Source organism: Coregonus clupeaformis, chromosome 5 (genome assembly GCF_020615455.1).
Source record: "Coregonus clupeaformis isolate EN_2021a chromosome 5, ASM2061545v1, whole genome shotgun sequence".
Lineage (NCBI taxonomy): Eukaryota > Metazoa > Chordata > Actinopteri > Salmoniformes > Salmonidae > Coregonus > Coregonus clupeaformis.
The window spans coordinates 10,468,522-10,489,852 of record NC_059196.1 but is presented as its reverse complement, the minus strand read 5'-3'; the positions used below and the strand labels follow the sequence as shown (position 1 = coordinate 10,489,852).

Sequence of the window (21,331 nt, the reverse complement as noted above, 5' to 3'; positions counted from 1 at the left end):
ACAGTAGATGTGTAAATATTTCAATATTTGTTTAAGCTATCAGTGTGGTTACGCTGTGAAATGCTGTGTTGGAGCTGAAAACATGGTGACAACATGAGAGCTAGTGGAGAGCAGGTGCCTATGCAATGATCACAGATATCTGAAACACGATCTCTCTCTTCTCTCTCTCTCTCTCTCTCTCTCTCTCTCTATCTCTATCTCTATCTCTCTCTCTCTCTCTCTCTCTCTCTCTCTCTCTCTCTCTCTCTCTCTCTCTCTCTCTCTCTCTCTCTCTCTCTCTCTCTCTCTCTCTCTCTCTCTCTCTCTCTCTCTCTCTCTCTCTCTCTCTCTCTCAAGCTCAATGAGATACACAGACACAAACACTAGCAAGCCCCACATATACGCACACTGCTATGTACAGCGCACATACAGTAGTCAAACACCAAATGCAAAATTGTATTAACTCAAACACACACATATATGGACTCTGACAGACACAGACACACCCTCAGTTTCACATGCAAAAAGACACACAACATTCATGCCTCTCTCTCACTGTCTCTCTCTCTCTCTGCCTCCCTCTCTCTCTATCGCTCTCTCTCTCTTTTACTCTCTCTCCATCTTTCACAGGCACTCACAGACACGCACACACACACACACACACATTTACACACATACACACACACACACACACACACACAGAACCCAGCCAACCCTGGGGAGACAGCTGTCCCTCACAGAGAGAGAGAGAGACAGTGGTATTGAAATAGAAAAAGAGAGCTGGGGGATGACAATGGCTAATTATCATTGTCAGCAGCCGTCCCCTATTCCTCAGATGAGACTTGGGTGGAGGCTATATACACACACTCATGTGAAACATACAAACACAAACGCTGACCAACAGACAGGCAATATTTACATTTTAGTAGACATCCTTAATCCAGAGCGATTTACAGAAGTGAATTCATACATTTTCATACTGGTCCCCCGTAGGAATCAAACCAACAATCCTGGTGTTGCAAGCACCAACTGAGCCACCAACTATTGCTTAAGTGCTCTTGTGACATACTGTACAGCAGGGGTGTCAAACTCATTTTAGCTCAGGGGCCACATGGAGGAAAATCTATTCCCAAGTGGGCCGGACCGGAAAAATCATGGTATATATAACTTAAAAACAACAACTTCAGATTGTTTTCTTTGTTTTAATACGATCAACATACAACATAAAGCTGGAGCCTGAGGACAGTGTGTCCAAAATAGTACAAGCACAACATCACTATTAATCATAAAACACGTCAAGTTTATTTGAAAATTCTAAAGAAAAAGAACACACAAACACACAATGCCTCAGTGATTAACAGAACTGTTTCACAGATCACAGAACTATATCAGGGTGTCATTTCTCAGGCAGAAATGTAGATAAAAATAATGAAATCATGTTCCCCAAACAAGTGCAAGAACCACAGAGTCAAAGATAGGTTAAATATACAAATAAAATAAAATCTATTAAAAACAATAGCACATCAACATAAAAACATATAAACATAAAGCTGGAGCCTGAGGACAGTGTCCAAAAGCACAACATCACTATTAATCATAAAACACCTCAAGTTATTTGAAAGTTCTGAGGACAAAGAACACACAAACACACAATGCCTCAGTGATTCACAGAACTGTTTCACAGATCACAGAACTATATCAGGGTGTCATTTCTCAGGCAGAAATGTAGATACAAATAATGAAATCCTGTTCCCCAAACAAGTGCAAGAACCACAGAGTCAAGAATAGGTTAAATATACAAATAAAATAAAATCTATTAAAAACAGTAGCACATCAACATAAAAACATATAAACATAAAGCTGGAGCCTGAGGACAGTGTCCAAAAGCACAACATCACTATTAATCATAAAACACCTCAAGTTATTTGAAAGTTCTGAGGACAAAGAACACACAAACACACAATGCCTCAGTGATTCACAGAAGTATATCACAGATCACAGAACTATATCAGGGTGTCATTTCTCAGGCAGAAATGTAGATAAAAATAATGAAATCCTGTTCCACAAACAAGTGCAAGAACCACAGAGTCAAGAATAGGTTAAATATACAAATAAAATAAAATCAATTAAAAACAATAGCACATCAACATAAAAACATATAAACATAAATCTGAAAGCGTTGCTCAAACTCCCGTAACAGTCCCGTTATTTTATCTTTGAACCGCTTCATGTCTGCCACATGTTGGGTCGCGCACACATTTTTCAGACAGGGGAAGTGAGCTGCATCACCACCGGCAAGTTGCGTCTCCCACAATGACAGCTTCAACTTGAAAGAACGTATGCTGTCATAATACTGCGTGACAACTTTGTTGCGCCCTTGCAGCTGTTTGTTCAAGTTATTCAGGTGCTCTGTAACATCCACCATAAATGCAAGGTCCTGCATCCATTCTGCGGAATGAAATTCTAACACTGGTTTGCCCTTTTCTTCCATGAACTGTTCAATTTCTTCTCGTAAATCAAAGAAACGCCTCAGCACAGCACCTCGGCTTAACCATCTTACCTCAGTGTGGTATGGCAGGCCATAGATGTGGTCTTTCTCTCTGAAAAGGCTGTCAAACTGACGGTGATTCAGGCTTCTGGATCGGATGAAATTAACAGTTTGGATGACCACCTTCATGACGTTATCCATCTTTAATGACTTGCAACACAAAGCCTCCTGGTGCAAAATACAGTGAAAAGTCAAAAAATCACGTCCTCCATTTGCAGATTGCACTTTCTCTCTGAACTTTGTCACAACGCCTGCTTTTTTCCCGATCATTGAGGGCGCACCATCTGTAGCCAGGCTGACAGCGCGGGACCAGTCCACTCCGACCCTGTCCAGCGCGCCGACGAGTGCGGTAAAAATATCAGCTGCTGTCGTTGTATCTGTCATCGGCACCAACTCCACGAACTCCTCGGTGACAGTCAATGTGTCATCAACTCCGCGGATGAAAATGGCCAGTTGTGCAACATCTGTAATGTCCGTGCTTTCATCAATTGCAACCAAAAACGCAATAAATGACTTTACTTTTTGCTTCAACTGGCTGTCCAAATCCACTGAAAGATCGGAAATCCTGTCTGCAACTGTGTTTCTTGTCAGGCTGATATTTGCAAAAGCCTGCCGCTTTTCAGGGCACACAATCTCCGCTGCCTTCATCATGCATGTTTTTACAAATTCACCCTCACTAAATGGTTTTGAAGCCACTGCGATTTCATTAGCAATGAGGTAGCTAGCTTTCACTGCAGCGTCACTGATGTCTCGGCTGTGAGTAAACACAGACTGCTGTTTCTTCAGACCCGCCAACAGTTCATTCACCTTCTCTCATCTCCGCTGTCCTTGAAAGTTGTCATATTTGTCGGCATGAAGACTCACATAGTGGCGACGAAGGTTATATTCTTTCAGCACTGTAACATGCTCTGAACACACCAAACATACAGCTTTCCCATTCAATTCCGTGAATAAATAGGATGACCATTTTTCTTGGAACACTCTGCACTCTGCGTCCACTTTTCTCTTTTTTGACAGAGACATATTGGGGCAATGAGGGTGCCAAAGCACATAATGTTAAAAGTAGAAGCCGTAATAAATATCGCGGGCAAAACAAAGTAGCTCATTGGCTGCACGTGCTTGACCTACTTGCTCTGCCCCGGTATAAACAGTTTGCTTGCTTAACACAATTGCTATTGCGCCATCCAGTGGACGCAATTGGAACAGCAGTTTATTTTATTGAAAAATTGCAGCGCATTTTAATACTTTACAAAAAAAAAAAATTTTTTTTTTAAATCATCTCGCGGGCCGGATTAAACCCGTTTGCGGGCCTGATCCGGCCCGCGCACCGGACGTTTGACACCCCTGCTGTACAGTATTCACACCCATTTAACATAACATTTAACATTTAAGTCATTTAGCAGACGCTCTTATCCAGAGCGACTTACAGGAGCAATTAGGGTTAAGTGCCTTGCTCAAGGGCACATCGACAGATTTTTCACCTAGTCGGCTCGGGGATTAGAACCAGCGACCTTTCGGTTACTGGCACAACGCTCTTAATCACTAAGATACCTGCCGCCCACCCCTTGACTTTTCCACATTTTGTTGCATTACAGCCTGAATTTAAAATGAATTACATTTAGATGTTTTGTCACTGGCCTACACACACATACTCCATAAGGTCAAAGTGGAAATATGTACTTAGAAGTTTTTACAAATTAATGAAAAATGTCAAGCTGAAATGTCTTAAGTCAATAAGTATTCAACGCCTTTGTTATGGCAAGTCTAAAAAAGTTCAGGAGTAAAAATGTGCTTAACAAGTCACATAATAAGTTGTATGGACTCACTCTGTGTGCAATAATATTGTTTAACATGATTTTTGAATGACTACCTCATCTCTGTACTCCACACATACAATTATCTGTAAGGTCCCTCAGTCAAACAGTGAATTACAAACATAGATTCAACCACAAAGACCAGGGAGGTTTTCCAATGCCTCCAAAGAAGGGCACCTATTGGTAGATGGGTAAAAAAAAAGCAGACATTGAATATCCCTTTGAGCATGGTGAAGTTATTAATTACACTTTGGATGGTGTATCAATACACCCAGTCACTACAAAGATACAGGCGTCCTTCCTAACTCAGTTGCCGGAGAGGAAGGAAACCGCTCAGGGATTTCACCATGAGGCCAATGGTGACTTTAAAACAGTTACAGAGTTTAATGGCTGTGATAGGAGAAAACGGAGGATGGATCAACAACATTGTAGTAATTCCACAATACTAACCTAATTGACAGTGAAAATAAGGAAGCCTGTACATAATACAAACATATTCCAAAACATGCATCCTGTTTGCAACAAGGCACTAAAGTAAAACATTTGGCAAAGAAATTCACTTTTTACCTGAATACAAAGTGTTATGTTTGGGGCAAATGCAAAACAACACATTGCTGAGTACCACTCTCCATATTTTCAACCATATGGGTGGCTGCATCATGTTATGGGTATGCTTGTAATCGTTAAGGACAGGCAAAAATCCTAGAGGAAAACTTGGTTCAGTCTGCTTTCCACCAGACACTGGGAGATTAATTCACCTTTCAGCAGGACAATAACCTAAAACACAAGGCCAAATCAACACTGGAGTTGCTTACCAAGAAGAATGTGAATGTTCCCGAGTTACAGTTTTGACTTAAATCTACTTGAAAATCTATGGCAAGACCAAAAAATTAAATTAAATTAAAAAATACCAAAAAATAGTTGTCTAGCAATGATCAGCAATCAATTTGACAGAGCTTGAAGATTTTTTGAAAAGAACATGGGCAAATGTTGCGCACTCCAGGTGTGGAAAGCTCTTAGAGACTTACCCAGAAAGACTCACAGCTGACTCATCGCTGCCAAAGGTGCTTCTACAAAGTATTGACTCAGGGGTGTGAATACATGTGTAAATGAGATATTTGTGTATTTCATTTTCAATACATTTGCAAATATTTCTAAAAACATGTTTTCACTTTGTCATTATGGGGTATTGTGTGTAGATTGGTGAGAAATAAAATCTATTTAATCAATTGTGAATACAGGCTGTAACACAACAAAATGTAGAATAAGTCAAGGGGTATGAATACTTTCTACAGTATGTTATCATGCCATTGAACCCAGAACATTGTCGATTGACCTAAAATGAAATGTGAGAAGGGTATTTCATGAATAGTGGAGGCATCGGGAGATTAAGAAAAGCACATAATATAGTCAAATCTTGATCAATTGAAGACTCAATATATACTGTATGTACTGTACTTGACCTTTTAATTGTGTGTGTTTGGACATTAGCTGCCTGTCAGCATAATAAAGAGTCTCAGAGGCACACCTGTTTCACGTGAGCCAGGTCTGTGTGTGTGCGTGTACCTAAACAAAGACTCAGCTGTGTGCTGTGCCTCTCTCCGCCACCCTTTGCATACGCCTGTAGATAAGCAAGTACAAACCCCTCCTCTCTCCCAGCACTGTGGACTGTGTACACTTCAAATATTTCCATAGCCAGCCCTCACGCGGAAATGAAGGAGGAAGTGCATGGAGAGGAGAGGACAGGAGAGAGCTGAAAGTCCAATGCTGGGAGTTCAACAGGAAAAGCCAACTCACCTATGTCAGCTAGAGACTTTTAAATGGTTGCTACATTGTATGGAAATTCTCAAAACTGAGGTGCTGGGTGCAGTGCATAATGTTGGTGAGGGAGAGACCTGAACACTGGTCTGACCGAACCTTTTGTCAATAGTGCTATATGTTGAGTGTAGACCTGAGGAAAATACAGATTCATGACAGATATGGCCTATAGCCTATTAGAGGAATATGACCAGGTGACTAGGGTCACACACTTAACCTGAATTGCTTTTGTCAATAACCACACCGTCTATCTATGTACTGTATGTGATGGTAGGGTGTGCTATGTGCTATGCTTTGGATAAGGGCCTCTGTTGAAGGACAGATAGTAGTAGAGCTAGGGGTATGCATGACAAACTCAAACTATCTCTCTCTTTCTGTTTCTATCTCCCTTCTGTCCATCTCTTTCCCCTTTACCGCTTCCCTTCTTCTCGCCTTCCCTCTTCTCCTCAGTCTTAATCCTGGAGCCCATTGAGAGGGAGGATCTGGGTGGTAGGACCCTGAAGATCACCGATTTTGGCCTGGCACGAGAGTGGCACCAGACCACCAAGATGAGTGCGGCGGGCACCTACGCCTGGATGGCCCCCGAGGTCATCAAACTCTCCCTGTTCTCCAAGAGCAGCGACGTCTGGAGGTACAACACTCTGTCCTGTAACTGTACAGGTTTTTTTTTACTGTGGGACACGTAGTACATACAGCATGATGCACATGCAACACCCACAGTCAGTAGCTAGTGTCCTTGTTCTTTCAATAATTCAACTGTTCATACCCTCAGGGGCAATTTACATCCTCCATATATAGTAGGTTAACATAAAGGGTGTGTTAAGTTAATATATGAATAGCCTGTACAATCATGACATGTGCCTGTGATTTTAAGCTGTACCTCTCTCCCCCGTCTCTCTCTCCTAAGTTTCGGGGTGTTGCTGTGGGAGCTGCTAACAGGAGAGGTTCCGTACCGTGAGATAGATGCGCTGGCCGTGGCGTACGGAGTGGCCATGAACAAACTGACCCTGCCCGTCCCCTCCACCTGCCCCGAGCCCTTCGCACTCCTGCTGGCGGGTAAGAACCAAGGTGGCTGCCTGTCAGCCCAGTTCCACCTATTGAGTAGAGCCAAGAAGATTGCCTTTCAGGCCAGTTTCACTTACAAAGATGATTGCCTGTCAGCCCAGTTTCACTTATTGACGAGAGCCAAGATGTCTTCCTGTCAGCCCAGTTTCACGTCTATTATTGTTGGAGGTCAGAGTGAGAGTAGGTTCACCTCCCAGTCAGCTAACTGGTGATTTCATAGTCTCTTGCTCCACTTCTCTCTCCACTATTTCCATGCATCCCTTATGCTCTCTCTCTCTCATCCCTCTCTCCCTCTCCTCCGTCTTATCCCTGGTCATCCCTTAATCCTCTCTGTGTCTGCTGTCTTTTTATTCCTGTCTCTGTCCTCTCCTCTTTCTATTTCCTCTGCCCATCCTTGGACTTGAAATATTATCTGTCAGTCTATGAACAATTGTTTGGGATCCGAGGACAATTGGTGATACAGAGCACTGCGGTCTGTTCAGTGGTGGAGATGATAGGGAGACGTGTACAGTGGCTTGCGAAAGTATTCACCCCCTTTTGCATTTTTCCTATTTTGTTGCCTTACAACTTGGAATTAAAATGGATTTTTTTTGGGGGGTTGTATCATTTGATTTACACAACATGCCTACCACTTTGAAGATGCAAAATATTTTTTATTGTGAAACAAACAAAACTTGAGCGTGCATAACTATTCATCCACCCAAAGTCAATACTTTATAGAGCCACCTTTTGCAGCAATTACAGCTGCAAGTCTCTTGGGGTATGTCTCTATAAGCTTGGTACATCTAGCCACTGGGATCTTTGCCCATTCTTCAAGGCAAAACTGCTCCAGCTCCTTCAAGTTGGATGGGTTCCGCTGGTGTACAGCAATCTTTAAGTCATACCACAGATTCTCAATTGGATTGAGGTCTGGGCTTTGACTAGGCCATTCCAAGACATTTAAATGTTTCCCCTTAAACCACTTGAGTGTTGCTTTAGCAGTATGATTAGGGTCATTGTCCTGCTGGAAGGTGAACCTCCGTCCCAGTCTCAAATCTCTGGAAGACTGAAACAGGTTTCCCTCAAGAATTTCCCTGTATTTAGCACCATCCATCATTCCTTCAATTCTGACCAGTTTCCCAGTCCTTGCCGATTAAAAACCTCCCCACAGCATGATGCTGCCACCACCATGCTTCACTGTGAGGATGGTGTTCTCGGGGTGATGAGAGGTGTTGGATTTGCGCCAGACATAGCGTTTTCCTTGATGGCCAAAAAGCTCAATTTTAGACTCATCTGACCAGAGTACCTTCTTCCATATGTTTGGGGAGTCTCCCACATGCTTTTTGGCGAACACCAAACGTGTTTGCTTTTTTTCTGGCCACTCTTCCGTAAAGCCCAGCTCTGTGGAGTGTACGGCTTAAAGTGGTCCTATGGACAGATACTCCAATATCCGCTGTGGAGCTTTGCAGCTCCTTCAGGGTTAACTTTGGTGTCTTTGTTGCCTCTCTGATTAATGCCCTCCTTGCCTGGTCCATGAGTTTTGGTGGGCGGCCCTCTCTTGGCAGGTTTGTTGTGGTGCCATATTCTTTCCATTTTTAAATAATGGATTTAATGGTGCCCCGTGGGATGTTCAAAGTTTCTGATATTTATCTGTACTTCTCCACAACTTTGTCCCTGACCTGTTTGGAGAGCTCCTTGGTCTTCATGGTGCCGCTTGCTTGGTGGTGCCCCTTGCTTAGTGGTGTTGCAGACTCCGGGGCCTTTAAGAACAGGTGTATATATACTGAGATCATGTGACAGATCATGTGACACTTAGATTGCGCACAGGTGGACTTTATTTAACTAATTATGTGACTTCTGATGGTAATTGGTTGCACCAGATCTTATTTAGGGGCTTCATAGCAAAGGGGGTGAATACATATGCACGCACCACTTTTCTGTTATTTATTTTGTATAATTTTTTGAAACAAGTTATTTTTTTCATTTCACTTCACCAATTTTGACTATTTTGTGTATGTCCATTACATGAAATCCAAATAAAAATCCATTTAAATTACAGGTTGTAATGCAACAAAATAGGAAAGAAACGCCAAGGGGGATGAATACTTTTGCAAGGCACTGTACATCTAAAAGACAACCACTGTACTTTTTTTGTTGTTTGGGAATTTACATTAAAGTCATATCAACCTCTCCCCATCCCCAGAGTGCTGGAGCCCTAACCCCCACAGTCGCCCGTCCTTCACTTGTATCCTGATGCGACTGCTGGCCATCGAACAGTCGGCTATGTTTCAGATGCCCCTGGAGTCCTTCCACTCTCTGCAGGAGGACTGGAGGCTGGAGATCCAGCAGATGTTTGACGAGCTCAGGGCCAAGGAGAAGGTGAGAGGATCCCCACGGTCATGTGGGAATGTTGTCAACATCCCCCTCAAAGTGCAAGTGGCAAAGTGCTGTTGCCTTGGCAACGTGAAGATCCTCGATAGGGTGTTATGTTGCTGTAACACTACATCTCAATTTTTGTTCCATATGCTCCATTTCCTTGACATGCCCCTCTCCTCTCCTGTAGGAGTTGCGTTCCTGGGAGGAGGCGTTGGCTCGTGCGGCCGAGGAGCAGAGGGAACAGGAGGAGCAGCTGAAGAGGAGAGAGCAGGAGCTGGCTGAGAGAGAGATCGATATCGTAGAACGTGAACTCAACATCATCATCCACCAAATGTACCAGGAGAAGCCCAGGGTCAAGAAGCGCAAGGGCCACTTCAAGAAGAGCAGACTGCTCAAGCTGGGCCGAGACAGCAACAGCATCAGTCTGCCCTCTGGTGGGTGGTGGAGGGTATTGCACCCAAACATTTATCCTATTACTTGAATATGGCGTCATCATTTTATCTTTCTATCCTTATTAGGATTGCAAAATTACGGTAACTTTCCCAAAATCCACAGATTTTCAAGAAATACAGGTTGGAGGATTCCCTGATTTTCTACTTATTCCCCTCTGATTCCAGGAATCTTCCAACCAGGATTTCTGTGAAACCAAGCAATTTGGGGAAGTTACCGGAATTTTGCAGCCAATTATTTGACTGTAATTCCTCCCTGTTTTGTATGTACACAGGTTTTGAGCATAAGATCACAGTGCAGGCGTCTCCGAGTGTGGATAAGAGGAAACCCCAGGGCAGTGAGAGCACCACACCTCCAGCCAGCCCAGGGGTCATACCCCGCCTCAGGGCCATACGATGTGAGTTGATCTGTGGGGGAGACAGGGACAGGGGAGAGGGGGACTGGAGGACAGAGGACACACCAAAAGTTAATACCAGTTATTTAATTGTGGGGAATGCTATTGTGTCAATATAATCCTAACCAATATTGTGGATTCCCTCGCTAAATCTTGTGTTCAAGGGAATAGGACTACATTTTGTTATGCTCAGTGCACAACAGGAATTAGTTGATGATTTGTTGTGTTATAATGATAATACCTGTGTTATTGTGCCTCTCAGTGACACCCAGCGATGGCAGTAAGACATGGGGCCGCAGTGCTGTGTGTAAGAAGGAGGACCTGGCAGCTAGCAAAAAGAAGGGACGCACCTGGGGCCCCAGCTCCACCCACCAGAGAGAGAGACTGGGCGGAGAGGACAGGTAACAGTCATGGTCCAAAAACAACCCCTTGTCAGCCCATTCCCCTACCTGCCTGCTACCCTTTCTGATTTTTTCATTTGCTTATCAGAATAATCTCTGAACATTATTCTGGTAAATATTTGGTGTATGGTATCAGTTAATAGTATTGACCCAATCTTCTTCGTCTTGCAGGTTGAAGTCCCTTGGCGATGGATGCAAGGTGTGGTCCTCTAGTGCACCGAATCTGGGCAAGTCTCCCAAACACGCCCCCATGACTGCTGGCTTCTCCAGCCTCAATGAAATGGGTGCGTCTCTTCGTTTGTCACCATTTCTGCAACAGAAAATAGATTGTAGAACATACTATGGATACAAAATCTGTCAGATTCTTGATTGACTGAAATGCCTTGTTCTCCCTCTCACACTCTCTTATCTCTCTTTCTCTCTCTTTCTTTCTCTCTCTTTCTCTCTCTCTCTCTCTGACAGAGGAGCACTGTGAGTTGGAGGTGTCACCCGGGTCTCTGATGCCCCCAGAGCCCAGCAGTAACGGGTCTGTAGAGGAGGGAGGCCCCTCGTGGAGCGGGTTGGGGCCCGGACTGGGGCCTGCTGGACTGGGGAGCGGGGTGGGTTACCAGGACTCTCTGCGGCGCTGCAGCCAGAGGAAGAAGAGCGACCTGCTGCTGCTGGGCTGTGCCTCCCTCCTGGCCTCTGTAGGCCTGGGGGTGGACCTGCTACAGCTGGGGAGACTACAGGTACTGTAGTTGACGTTATATAACCTTCTCTGTAGCTCAGCTGGTAGAGCACGGCGCTTGTAACGCCAAGGTAGTGGGTTCGATCCCCGGGACCACCCATACACAAAAATGTATGCACGCATGACTGTAAGTCGCTTTGGATAAAAGCGTCTGCTAAATGGCATATTATTATTATTATTATTATTAGATTGTACAGTAGATGCCAGTAAGAACTGACCCGTTTCCATGTGTGTGTCTAGGTACAACAGGACGAGCAGGACCTTAGAGAGGAGCAACGCAAGAAGAAGGACAGCATTTTCCAGCGAACAGGTCGCTTCCGCCGCAGCACCTCTCCTCCGAGCCGCACCCTGTCCCTCTCTCTGTCCCGCCACCATGATTCTACTCTCCCCTGCACGGATCCCTCTCCCTCAGTCACCCTCCTCTCCCTCTCCTCCCTCTCAGACTGCAACTCCACCAAATCCCTCCTTCCCTCGGACCTTGAGGACTTGGCGTTGACCCCTGGAGTGGGCATCTCCCTCCCCGTGGCGACCTCCGTCCCCTCCCTTAACCCCCTCCTGGATCTGAGGGCAGAGAGCTTCAAGAGGGAGCCCAACCAGTCACTCACACCCACCCACGTGTCTGCAACCATGAACAGGGGGCACAGACGCACCCCCTCTGATGGGGCGATACGCCCCCGTGCCCAAACCCTAGGGCACCGCAGGACCCCCTCGGACGGCAGCATGCCCATGCCGCCCCCGCCAGGGCCACCCACCCTCCCCCTACATGCAGGTGAGTGTGTTGGGAAAGCATGATGTCACTATGAGCTTTTAATTGAATAACAGGAAGCAATACACTGTGTACAAAACATTAAGGACACCTGCTCTTTCCATGACATAGACTGACCAGGTGAATCCAGGTGAAAGCTATGATCCCTTATTGATGTCACTTGTTAAATCCACTTCAATCACTGTAGATGAAGGGGAGGAGACAGATTAAAGAAGGATTTTTAAGCCTTGAGACCATTGAGACATGGATTGTGTATATGTGCCATTCAGAGGGTGAATGGGCAAGACAAAATATTTAAGTGCCTTTGAACGGGGTATGGTAGTAGGTGCCAGGCACACCGGTTTGTGTCAAGAACTGCAACGCTGCATGGTTTTTCATGCTCAACAGTTTCCTATGATGGAGGGGGGGGTTGTATACTCAGCATATATTTCAGTTACACCTGAACTTAAAAAATGACATGGCCTGGCATGGCCCATCCCTGTCAACAAAGTGTTCATATTGTTCTCCCTCTGTTCCCTCCATCTATTCTCTCCCTCTGCTCTCCCTCTGGTCTCTGTATTTCTCTCTCTTCTCTCAGGTTACAGGGAGACCCTGGATATCCCCCGACTCCCTGACCCCTCCAGCCTCTTCCCAAGGGTCCTCCGCCGCAAGGCCCCTGCTCCGCCTGTCCCTGTCCTGGAGCCCCTGACCATCATCAGCCCCTTGGAGAGGCCCAAGACCCTGGAGTTTGCACCCCGGCCTCGGCCCACCCCAGCCAGGGTGCGACCAGACCCCTGGAAACTGGGCTCCCTGTCCAGGACCCTGAGCTCGTCCCCGGGCAGCAGCTGTGACAGTCCCCTGGGCTCTGGGGACAGCAGTGCCAGCACCAGCGCTGCAAGGCCCAACCTCATGGACATGGACGTGGATGGACAGGATCTGGATGGCACTGTGCCTCTGTGTGGACAACACCAGGCTGCCCAGCTCTGTGGACAGAACTATGGCTAAGCCACACTCTGCCACATTACTGTATATGGGCAACACTACTCCTAGTGCACACTTCAAAGACTCCTAGTGTGCACTCTTTATTCCTGGTACCCAATCCCTTTGCGAACAGTACTTCTCCTAGTGTCTACTCAGAAGCCCACTTGTGCGGGCTGTGCCTCTCTCCTGGTGGTCACTCCTAAGCCTTGTAGTGTGCCCACTAGTCTCCTAGTGCTCCTAGTACTCACCCAGCATCCGGGACAGCACTTGTCTTAGTGTCCCTTCCAAAGCCGCCTAGTGTGGGACAACATTCCTCTAAGTGACCACTCTGCAGCCCCTAGAGTCCAAACCTTTAGTGCCCTAGTGACCAGTGTGCCCTCCTAACCTTCCGCATATTACTTGTCCTCTAAAAGGAAGGAACATGTAAGCCATTACACTTCCAGACAGACACTTCGAAGTGCTCATTCCCATTTACATTTACTACAGTAGTACTCATTCTGCTAAACCACTCCATTGACGCTCTGCCTCTCTCTACACAGGTGTCATGTCTGTCTCTGCTCACTCCTTCCCCAAAGACTAGGGCTGAAGCTTTGCCAGCCGTAGACAATTCACACCCCTCATCAGGGTTGGAATTATTCTCTTGGGAGTGCCCTTGACGTGTCCATGTTTTATTGTGGGAGTGCCCTGATTTGTTATGAGAGCACCTCTGGGTGTCCCCTCATGTGGGCCCTGGTGCCCCTCCTTCATATTTACATGTAGTCATGGTAGGTAGATGCTCAAAACCTGATGGACTTCCAAATCAGTGCATAAGTTGCACTCTTATTGTGCATCCCCTTTTATAGCACTAATGTCCTCCTCCTTCACCTCCACATAGCATAGGGATGGTCTCTGACCAAAGACTGCAACAGGAACAGGGAAGCCATTTTAAGCTCCACAGCACAATTTACAGGACTTTATTTCCTCAGCTCTGTACAGCAGATGAGTTTTATTTTTCTCAATGCTTGAACCATTCCAGCCATAACCTGTTTAGCACAGCCTTTTCTATTGGTTTGGCGAATTGTGTGTCTGTATGTTTTGTCACCGCATGTTATTTAGTGTGAATGATGTACTGTAGAAGTAGCACATCCGTTATAAGAGAGCAGAAACATGATGTTTTTCTCCCTCATTCTTTACCTTATGTCCTCATAGGGTTGCAAAATGTCCGATATCTTTTCCAAAATTCCCTGGTTTACCAGAAATCCTGGTTGAAAGATTCCTGGAATAAGCAGGAAATACGGGAATCGTTGAACCAGGATTTCTGGAAAACCAAGGCATTTAGGGAAAGTTACTGTAAATGTGAAACTCTATGTCCTCATAACCTGGAGTTTCTCAGCAAACGTCCTCTCTCACCTTCATCACTGCTCTGTATAGAGCCTCTGATACACTCGGTTATATGGAAAGTTTACTACAACAACAGTCCTCTGAGAGCAGAGGAGGACCATGGGAAATGAGGGTTAATCCACTTGCAATAAATGGTTGATGAATACTACCTGTTTTCTACAAAAAATAAATCCCACATTCCGTACCCCTGACTTCCTTCCGTCACCTACTGGATAGTGATACAGCACCATTGAAGGGAAAAAGGGGCACAATCTTTGGTTAAAGAGCCATGATATTGACATTGATATGTCTGTGTCACAATAGTACAGACTGTGAAGGACTTGACACAAGGTGCTTGGAATGTGGATGGCAAATCGAAAGAACTCTGTATTCTCTTGCAGGCCCATGAGTGCCCCATACTGTCTGGTTGCTGGAAGAAGATGAAGATAACCACTTTTTAATGGCACAGTTGGTCAAGGCTACAGCCAAGTATTTACTTGACTATGTGTGTGGGAGTGTTTGTATGTATGTGTGTGTATGCGTGCATGCGTGGGTGTGTGTGTATTTAGTGTTATTATTTGTATGGGATGGTGACAATCCCATAGGTAGAGGGGTGAGCCAAACCCACCCTTATTCTCCTTGTGTGGTTAAGAATGCTCAGAGTATTTATTTAAATGATGTTATAATTGAAATAATGATTAATTATTGTTATTATGATTCTCTTTCCGGAATATCTGTGTATATATTTGTTAATATAACACAGACCAACCAAGGAAAACCAAGCAAACTGCAGACTGACGTTCATGTACAGTGTGGATGGGAGGATGACTTCGATCTATCTCAACCTGTGACGTTCTGGGATACGTGATGAAAGAGTGATGTGTTGTTGACTGTTGAGGTGTGATGATGAATGATTTAATGAACAACAAAATAAAAGAGGAAGAGAGATGCTTGCTGTGTCCCTGCTGTTCCTATCTCTCTCTCTCTCTCACTCTGTGGAGTTATATCCATAAGGTTGACTGTCTTTACATTCAGTTATATTCTACCATAAGCTCTAGTGTTTGTAATAGCTTAACAATTACAGCACTTATTTTCAAATACCACACATTATACTGTGTCTTTGTGAGCAGCACAAAGGCCTGGCTGCAATAACATTGAATATCCTCTAGATGTCATCAAAGCTGATCATGATATGTCACTTTTGTCCTTTAATTTGCCAAATATACTTACTAGGACAAGCATGGTACAGGTTGTGCATTTTGATAATCATTTAGTTGTTCACAGGCATCTTTCAGGTTTCCTTCTGTGGAGTTGTATCCTCTGACATTATCCTCTGTCTTTCGTTATGAGTATTGGCATGAGCATGAGACCACCTTTACTAAAAAGTCCAACAGGACACCTGCAGGGTTTTTTGCCTTTGTGACAGAATTGTTTAGGTGACCTGTAGGAATCTTGTAAAGTAAAGATATCAGGTATGTCGACTTATTAACATGATGCTGGAATCACACAACAGACATCTCAATATCTCAGACACCTGACAATGACAGGCTAATAGAGGTGCATTCATAGCCCAGTTTGTGCCTGGTGCTAACGTATGTCCTTTGTCCTGATCTTTTCCACTGATTGTGCCCACATATTATCCGTTGCATCTACACATGGTATTCAAATGCGTCTCTTATCCATCCACTGTGTCCGCATTGTCACCAGATTTCTCTGTATGCAAATCATTTGACAGATATTGTTTCAAAATAATATTTATTCATTTATTTTTTAAATACTGATGCCATAAGTCAATTGTGCCACCTGTCAGTGGTTTTAGAGGGATGGATAATGATGATTTAAATTGTTTCACTGTCCAGATCCATCTACACTTGTAAGATATCCAGACAATGCATCCCTGACTACCTCAGGAGGTGGTCAGGAAGACCTGACCACAATCAGACCACAATGAGTCTTTTAATCGTCTACACCTGTCTAAAAATGTGGGGACAATCAAAATGTGGACAAGATCACGACATGGAACGCATGTTAGCACCAGGTATAAACGGGTTTCATGGTAACAAGCAGTGAGGAGTATGAAATAACCTTAGCTGTTCATTCAGCTAATCTGTAACATGGAATGAATTAATAAAAACATGGAACTCATGAATATATGCATCCAGACTGAAAACTAAATGAGAGATTTTCATTAGAAGGCACAACAAATGTTACAAGACGGAATATCAGTCAACTCACGCACACATACACACACACAGTCCTGATCCACTTCACTGCTCTGTCTGTCAGTGCTAGCTGCCGATCAAACACCATTCCAGACGCCAGCCAGTTGCCTAGCAACCACTCTTCACATCCATGGCAATGCTATTAAAAGCAACAACAAAGAAAATAGGAAAAGGAATGATGGAGGAAATGGAGTGGTGTTTTAGACACAATAAGGATTTGTTTAGCAAGGTCTCATGTATATCCTCAATTCACCTACAGACGCTAGTCTGGGTTTCACCTGTGCTGAGGTAGCTGCATCACAATGCTGCTCTGTCCGTCTGAAACCTAGTGACACAACACCTGTGAGACACACACACAAGCATGCATGCACGTACGCACGCACACACACATTGCGTCTATATGTCTGTTCATATTCCTGTTCTCCTGTTGTATTTTTGCCTCCTTTGATGTGCTTTCTTGCTTCCCACTGGGCACAGACGTCAATTCAACGTCTATTCCACGTTGGTTCAACGTCATTTCATTGAAATGACATGGAAACAATGTTGATTCAACCAGTGTGTGCCCAGTGGGATATCTCTTCGCACCATCCCTCTTGTTCTCCCCCTCCATCTTTCCTCCAATGCCTTTCTCAGCATCTCTCTCTCCTCTACTCCTCTCCTCCACTCCCTCCATTCCTTCCCCCCTCTCCCTCTGGCGCTCAGGGAGTCATTAAGCAGGGCAGTCAGTAGTAACAGAGATTATTACCTTTGGAGGGAGAAGAGAGGGGGAGTGGGGGGAGGGAAAGGGGTGGGCAGAGAGAAATGTGTGTGTGTGTGTCTGCTGTGTGTTGTTGTTTACCTTCTACAGTGAGGTATCACCATGCACTCAGACAACCCTGAAGACAATCACGCGGCACAATTCATTTTCCTTTTAAACTTTATTTATAGTCTTCATTTATCAATCAATACTGTATTCCCGGGCTAGCAGTACAATGTAACCAGTTATCATGTCCTCCATTGTTTTGATTTGGAATATTGAATGGAAGTTTCATCACATAGTCCAATGAGAAAGTTGACTTATAACCATGATGTGCTCATCTTCAAGTCCTACTCTCTGGTACAAGCAAACGAGAAAAAGGAATGGAAACAGATTAGCGGAGTTCTTCGTAGCTGTGGCTTATAAAGGCCCCTACTGTGTAACTGCTTCGGTTCTCCAATGCCCACTCTCTTCAACAAGATCACCAGTCACTTTGTTCACAGACCCTTAGAGTAGAGTATGGACCTTCCCAAAACAGGGGACAACAAATCCTACTGAAACATCTACACACACAGACACAGTGACCAGAGAGCCCATGGTGTATCTACACCAAACTCACTTTCCCCTTCACTTGCGTTCTCATCGGTTGATAAAATAACTCAATAAAGTTTTTAACAGCCAATCGTTTTTGTTTTCAGTTTTGTATTTTTTTCACAATTGTTTCATAACCACAAAAACAACTTTGACGTTTGACAAACTTGTACCTCAATGACATCAAAGGAAAGAGAAAAAAACACAGCCTGTATTTACTTTCCCACTCCTCTTTTTAGTTTGTGCTTTTGCCGTTTGTTTTCAGAACTAGACTGCTATAGAGAGGATGTCTCTCTCTATCTATATTTGCACAGACGGCATGTTGTAACATTATGCCCACAATAACTGGTCCAGGGTCATTCCTTTGTTTATCTCATAATGGGTCATGTTAGGGCAGGGGTGGGAAGAACTTAGCCCTGACCTGTTTTTAGGTGTACACCGTAACCATAGACATGGAGCGATAATGACTCGGCACACTGGGACAACAAGAGGATGGTGGACGGATGCCTTGGAGATAGGACCATGGGGAGAAAACCTATTCCCAAGAGGGCCATGGGTGAGTAGGCCCAGCTCAGCCAGCCATAGGGACCAATACAACACTACTGCACAGTGGTGAGGTAGACAGAGTAAGAGACAGGGAGATATACACTGAGTATACAAACATTAAACGGACCAGGTGAATCAAGGTGAAAGCTATGATCCCTTATTGATGTAACTTGTGAAATCCACTTCAATCGCTGTAGATGAAGGGGAGGAGACGGGTTAAAGAAGGATTTTTAAGCCTTGAGACAATTGAGACATGGATTGTGTATGTGTGCCATTCAGCGGGTGAATGGGCAAGACAGAAAATGTAAGTGCCTTTGAATGGGGTATGGTAGTAGGTGCCATGCACACCAGCTTGTGTCAAGAACTGCAATGCTGCTGGATTTTTCAGGTTCAACAGTTTCCCGTGTGTATCAAGAATGGTCCACCACCCAAAGGACATCCAGCCAACTTGACAAAACTGTGGGAAGCATTGGAGTCAACATGGGCCAGCATCCCTGTGGAATGCTTTCGACACCTTCTAGAGCAACTCACTATTAGAAAGGTGTTCGTAATGTTTGGTATACTCAGTGTATATTTCAAATACCCACCCCCCAACCCTTATTGTTGTTAATGATTGTTCTGTTTAATTGACAATCCCAATTATTATTACATTTTTTAATGATGTTAATATTGTTAAATATATCCATTTGCAAAGTAGGCTTGGCAATATGGACATTGTTACGTCATGCCAATAAAGCAATTTAAATTTAATTTAATTGAGATAGCGGTAGGGAGAGAGATGAGGAGAGAGAGAGAGAGAGGGAGAAGAGGTGGAGAGAATGAGAATCAGAGAGAGAGAGGGAGAGAGAGAGAGAGAGAGAGGGAGAGAGAGAGAGAGAGAGAGAGAGAGAGAGAGAGAGAAAGAGAGTTCTTGGTGCCTCTAGGTTTTTCCACACCCGTGTTGCTGTAACCCCGCTACCAAGGTGTTAACCTCCCCACAACGCTGCTTTAACATAATCCCATCTCTACAGTTTCAGAGCGACATTGCACTCCTGTTTGTTATTGGTGCTGCTGGCCCATTTCTCTCTCCAGTGGAGCCTATCTGGATCATACAAGTTGGCTCCAGGCATCGTGCTGCTGCCTCTCCAGAGTCCCATTGACACCACAGGAAGTTGGTGGCATCTTAATTGGGGAGGACGAGCTCATGATAATGGCTGGAGCAGAATAGTAGAATGGTATCAAATACATCAAACACATGGTTTCCATGGGTTTGATGCCATTCCATTCGCACCATTCCGGACATTATTATGAGCCATCCTTCCCTCAGCAGCCTCCTGTTATTGATATACTTTGGTCCCAATTTCCCTCATATTAGGTCACAGGCAAATGAGAACTGTTATCATTTTGATATTGTATTATCCACTCCTCTGAAGTTATTTTGGAATTCTTCTTCTCATGGCTCACCTTGGCCAAGGCAGATGACTGCTGCTGACCCAAATCCTTTCTGTATGGGACCACATAAGTCTCATAAAATCACCATATGCAAGATACAAGATACAGAGGTCCTTTTCAGGCTATACTGCTGACTACTCCATTAACTCATTCTACGTTTCTAGGGAGCATAGAGGGTATTAGTGGAATAAATGGGAAAGGGGGAGCAACATGCCATGTTATAGAAAGCAATAAACCAGACATTATCCCCGACATCTGGATCCAAAATGGCTTCCTCTTGAGCCACACATTACCATGCAGGGGCTTGGCTTGCACATAGGGTGAAGGAAACTGGGTTCCATGGTATTAGATGGAGGAATTAAGGTCAACTCAAACCTCTCCTTAGAAAAGGGCAGGTACTTCTAAGTATTTCTATAAATCCTAGCAACCTTATAGGCTTTATCAACATCACTGAGATTGGTATTTAGAAAGTATGCAATGCCATGATGGTCTGTATGTGTAATATGTAATTAGCTGGCCTTACCCCAATCACAATCGTCACTTGTCTTGGTCTATCATTGCTGTTGTGTAATCTGTCTACAGAGACAGCGATTTTTTAAATAATGTATTATCAATTTTTTTTGCAACACTGATATCTATCAAAATATACACAAATAAATGGGAATCTCAAATGGCACACTCTTGTTGATGTTTTAATTGACTGGATTGAGATGGCTGAGACACTTCAGACGGATACAGTATGTGTGATCGTATTCCCTGCACTAACACTGCCCAGTGTCTTGTCACTGATGTCTGGGAGGATTCAGCATTAGCAATAAAGGGCCTGGAAGTAGAACTCAGAGTAGAAATCAGAGGAGAACTCTGTGCAGCCAAGGGTGCTTGATGGAACCTCAATTCCACTGGCTATTTTCCATTGTGACATCATTAGCTAGAAAGAGGAGAGGGGTGGGGGTGTGGGGAGGGGGGGTAACAGTCTGACAACACAACACATTCCAGTGGGGATTGAACAACAGATTCAAGACACCAGTTCACAAAAACACACCTGTTAACAGCGGAACAGCGAGTCTGTTGGGAGTTAGTTTGTTTTGTTCCTTAGAAAGAGAAAGGTCACACATTTTGCTTTATAACAACTGATAGTAGTAAGTACAATTAATATCAACAGCGGGGCG

At 44.4% G+C, this 21,331-nt stretch overlaps 1 protein-coding gene across 1 annotated transcript in view; it reads left to right on the top strand.

Annotated features, from left to right (window-relative positions):
• The window catches only part of LOC121560514 (mitogen-activated protein kinase kinase kinase 10-like), a 41,177-nt gene extending 25,591 nt beyond the window's left edge, over positions 1 to 15,586 (top strand). Inside the window, exons 2-11 of the mRNA XM_041873467.2 lie at positions 6,610 to 6,790; positions 7,067 to 7,215; positions 9,407 to 9,582; positions 9,767 to 10,013; positions 10,304 to 10,426; positions 10,686 to 10,824; positions 10,996 to 11,108; positions 11,287 to 11,552; positions 11,792 to 12,320; positions 12,895 to 15,586. Coding sequence (XP_041729401.2) covers positions 6,610 to 6,790; positions 7,067 to 7,215; positions 9,407 to 9,582; positions 9,767 to 10,013; positions 10,304 to 10,426; positions 10,686 to 10,824; positions 10,996 to 11,108; positions 11,287 to 11,552; positions 11,792 to 12,320; positions 12,895 to 13,301 — 2,330 coding nt within the window. The 3' untranslated portion in view covers positions 13,302 to 15,586. The remainder of the gene's footprint in view (positions 1 to 6,609; positions 6,791 to 7,066; positions 7,216 to 9,406; positions 9,583 to 9,766; positions 10,014 to 10,303; positions 10,427 to 10,685; positions 10,825 to 10,995; positions 11,109 to 11,286; positions 11,553 to 11,791; positions 12,321 to 12,894) is intronic.
• Positions 15,587 to 21,331: the final 5,745 nt, after the last annotated feature.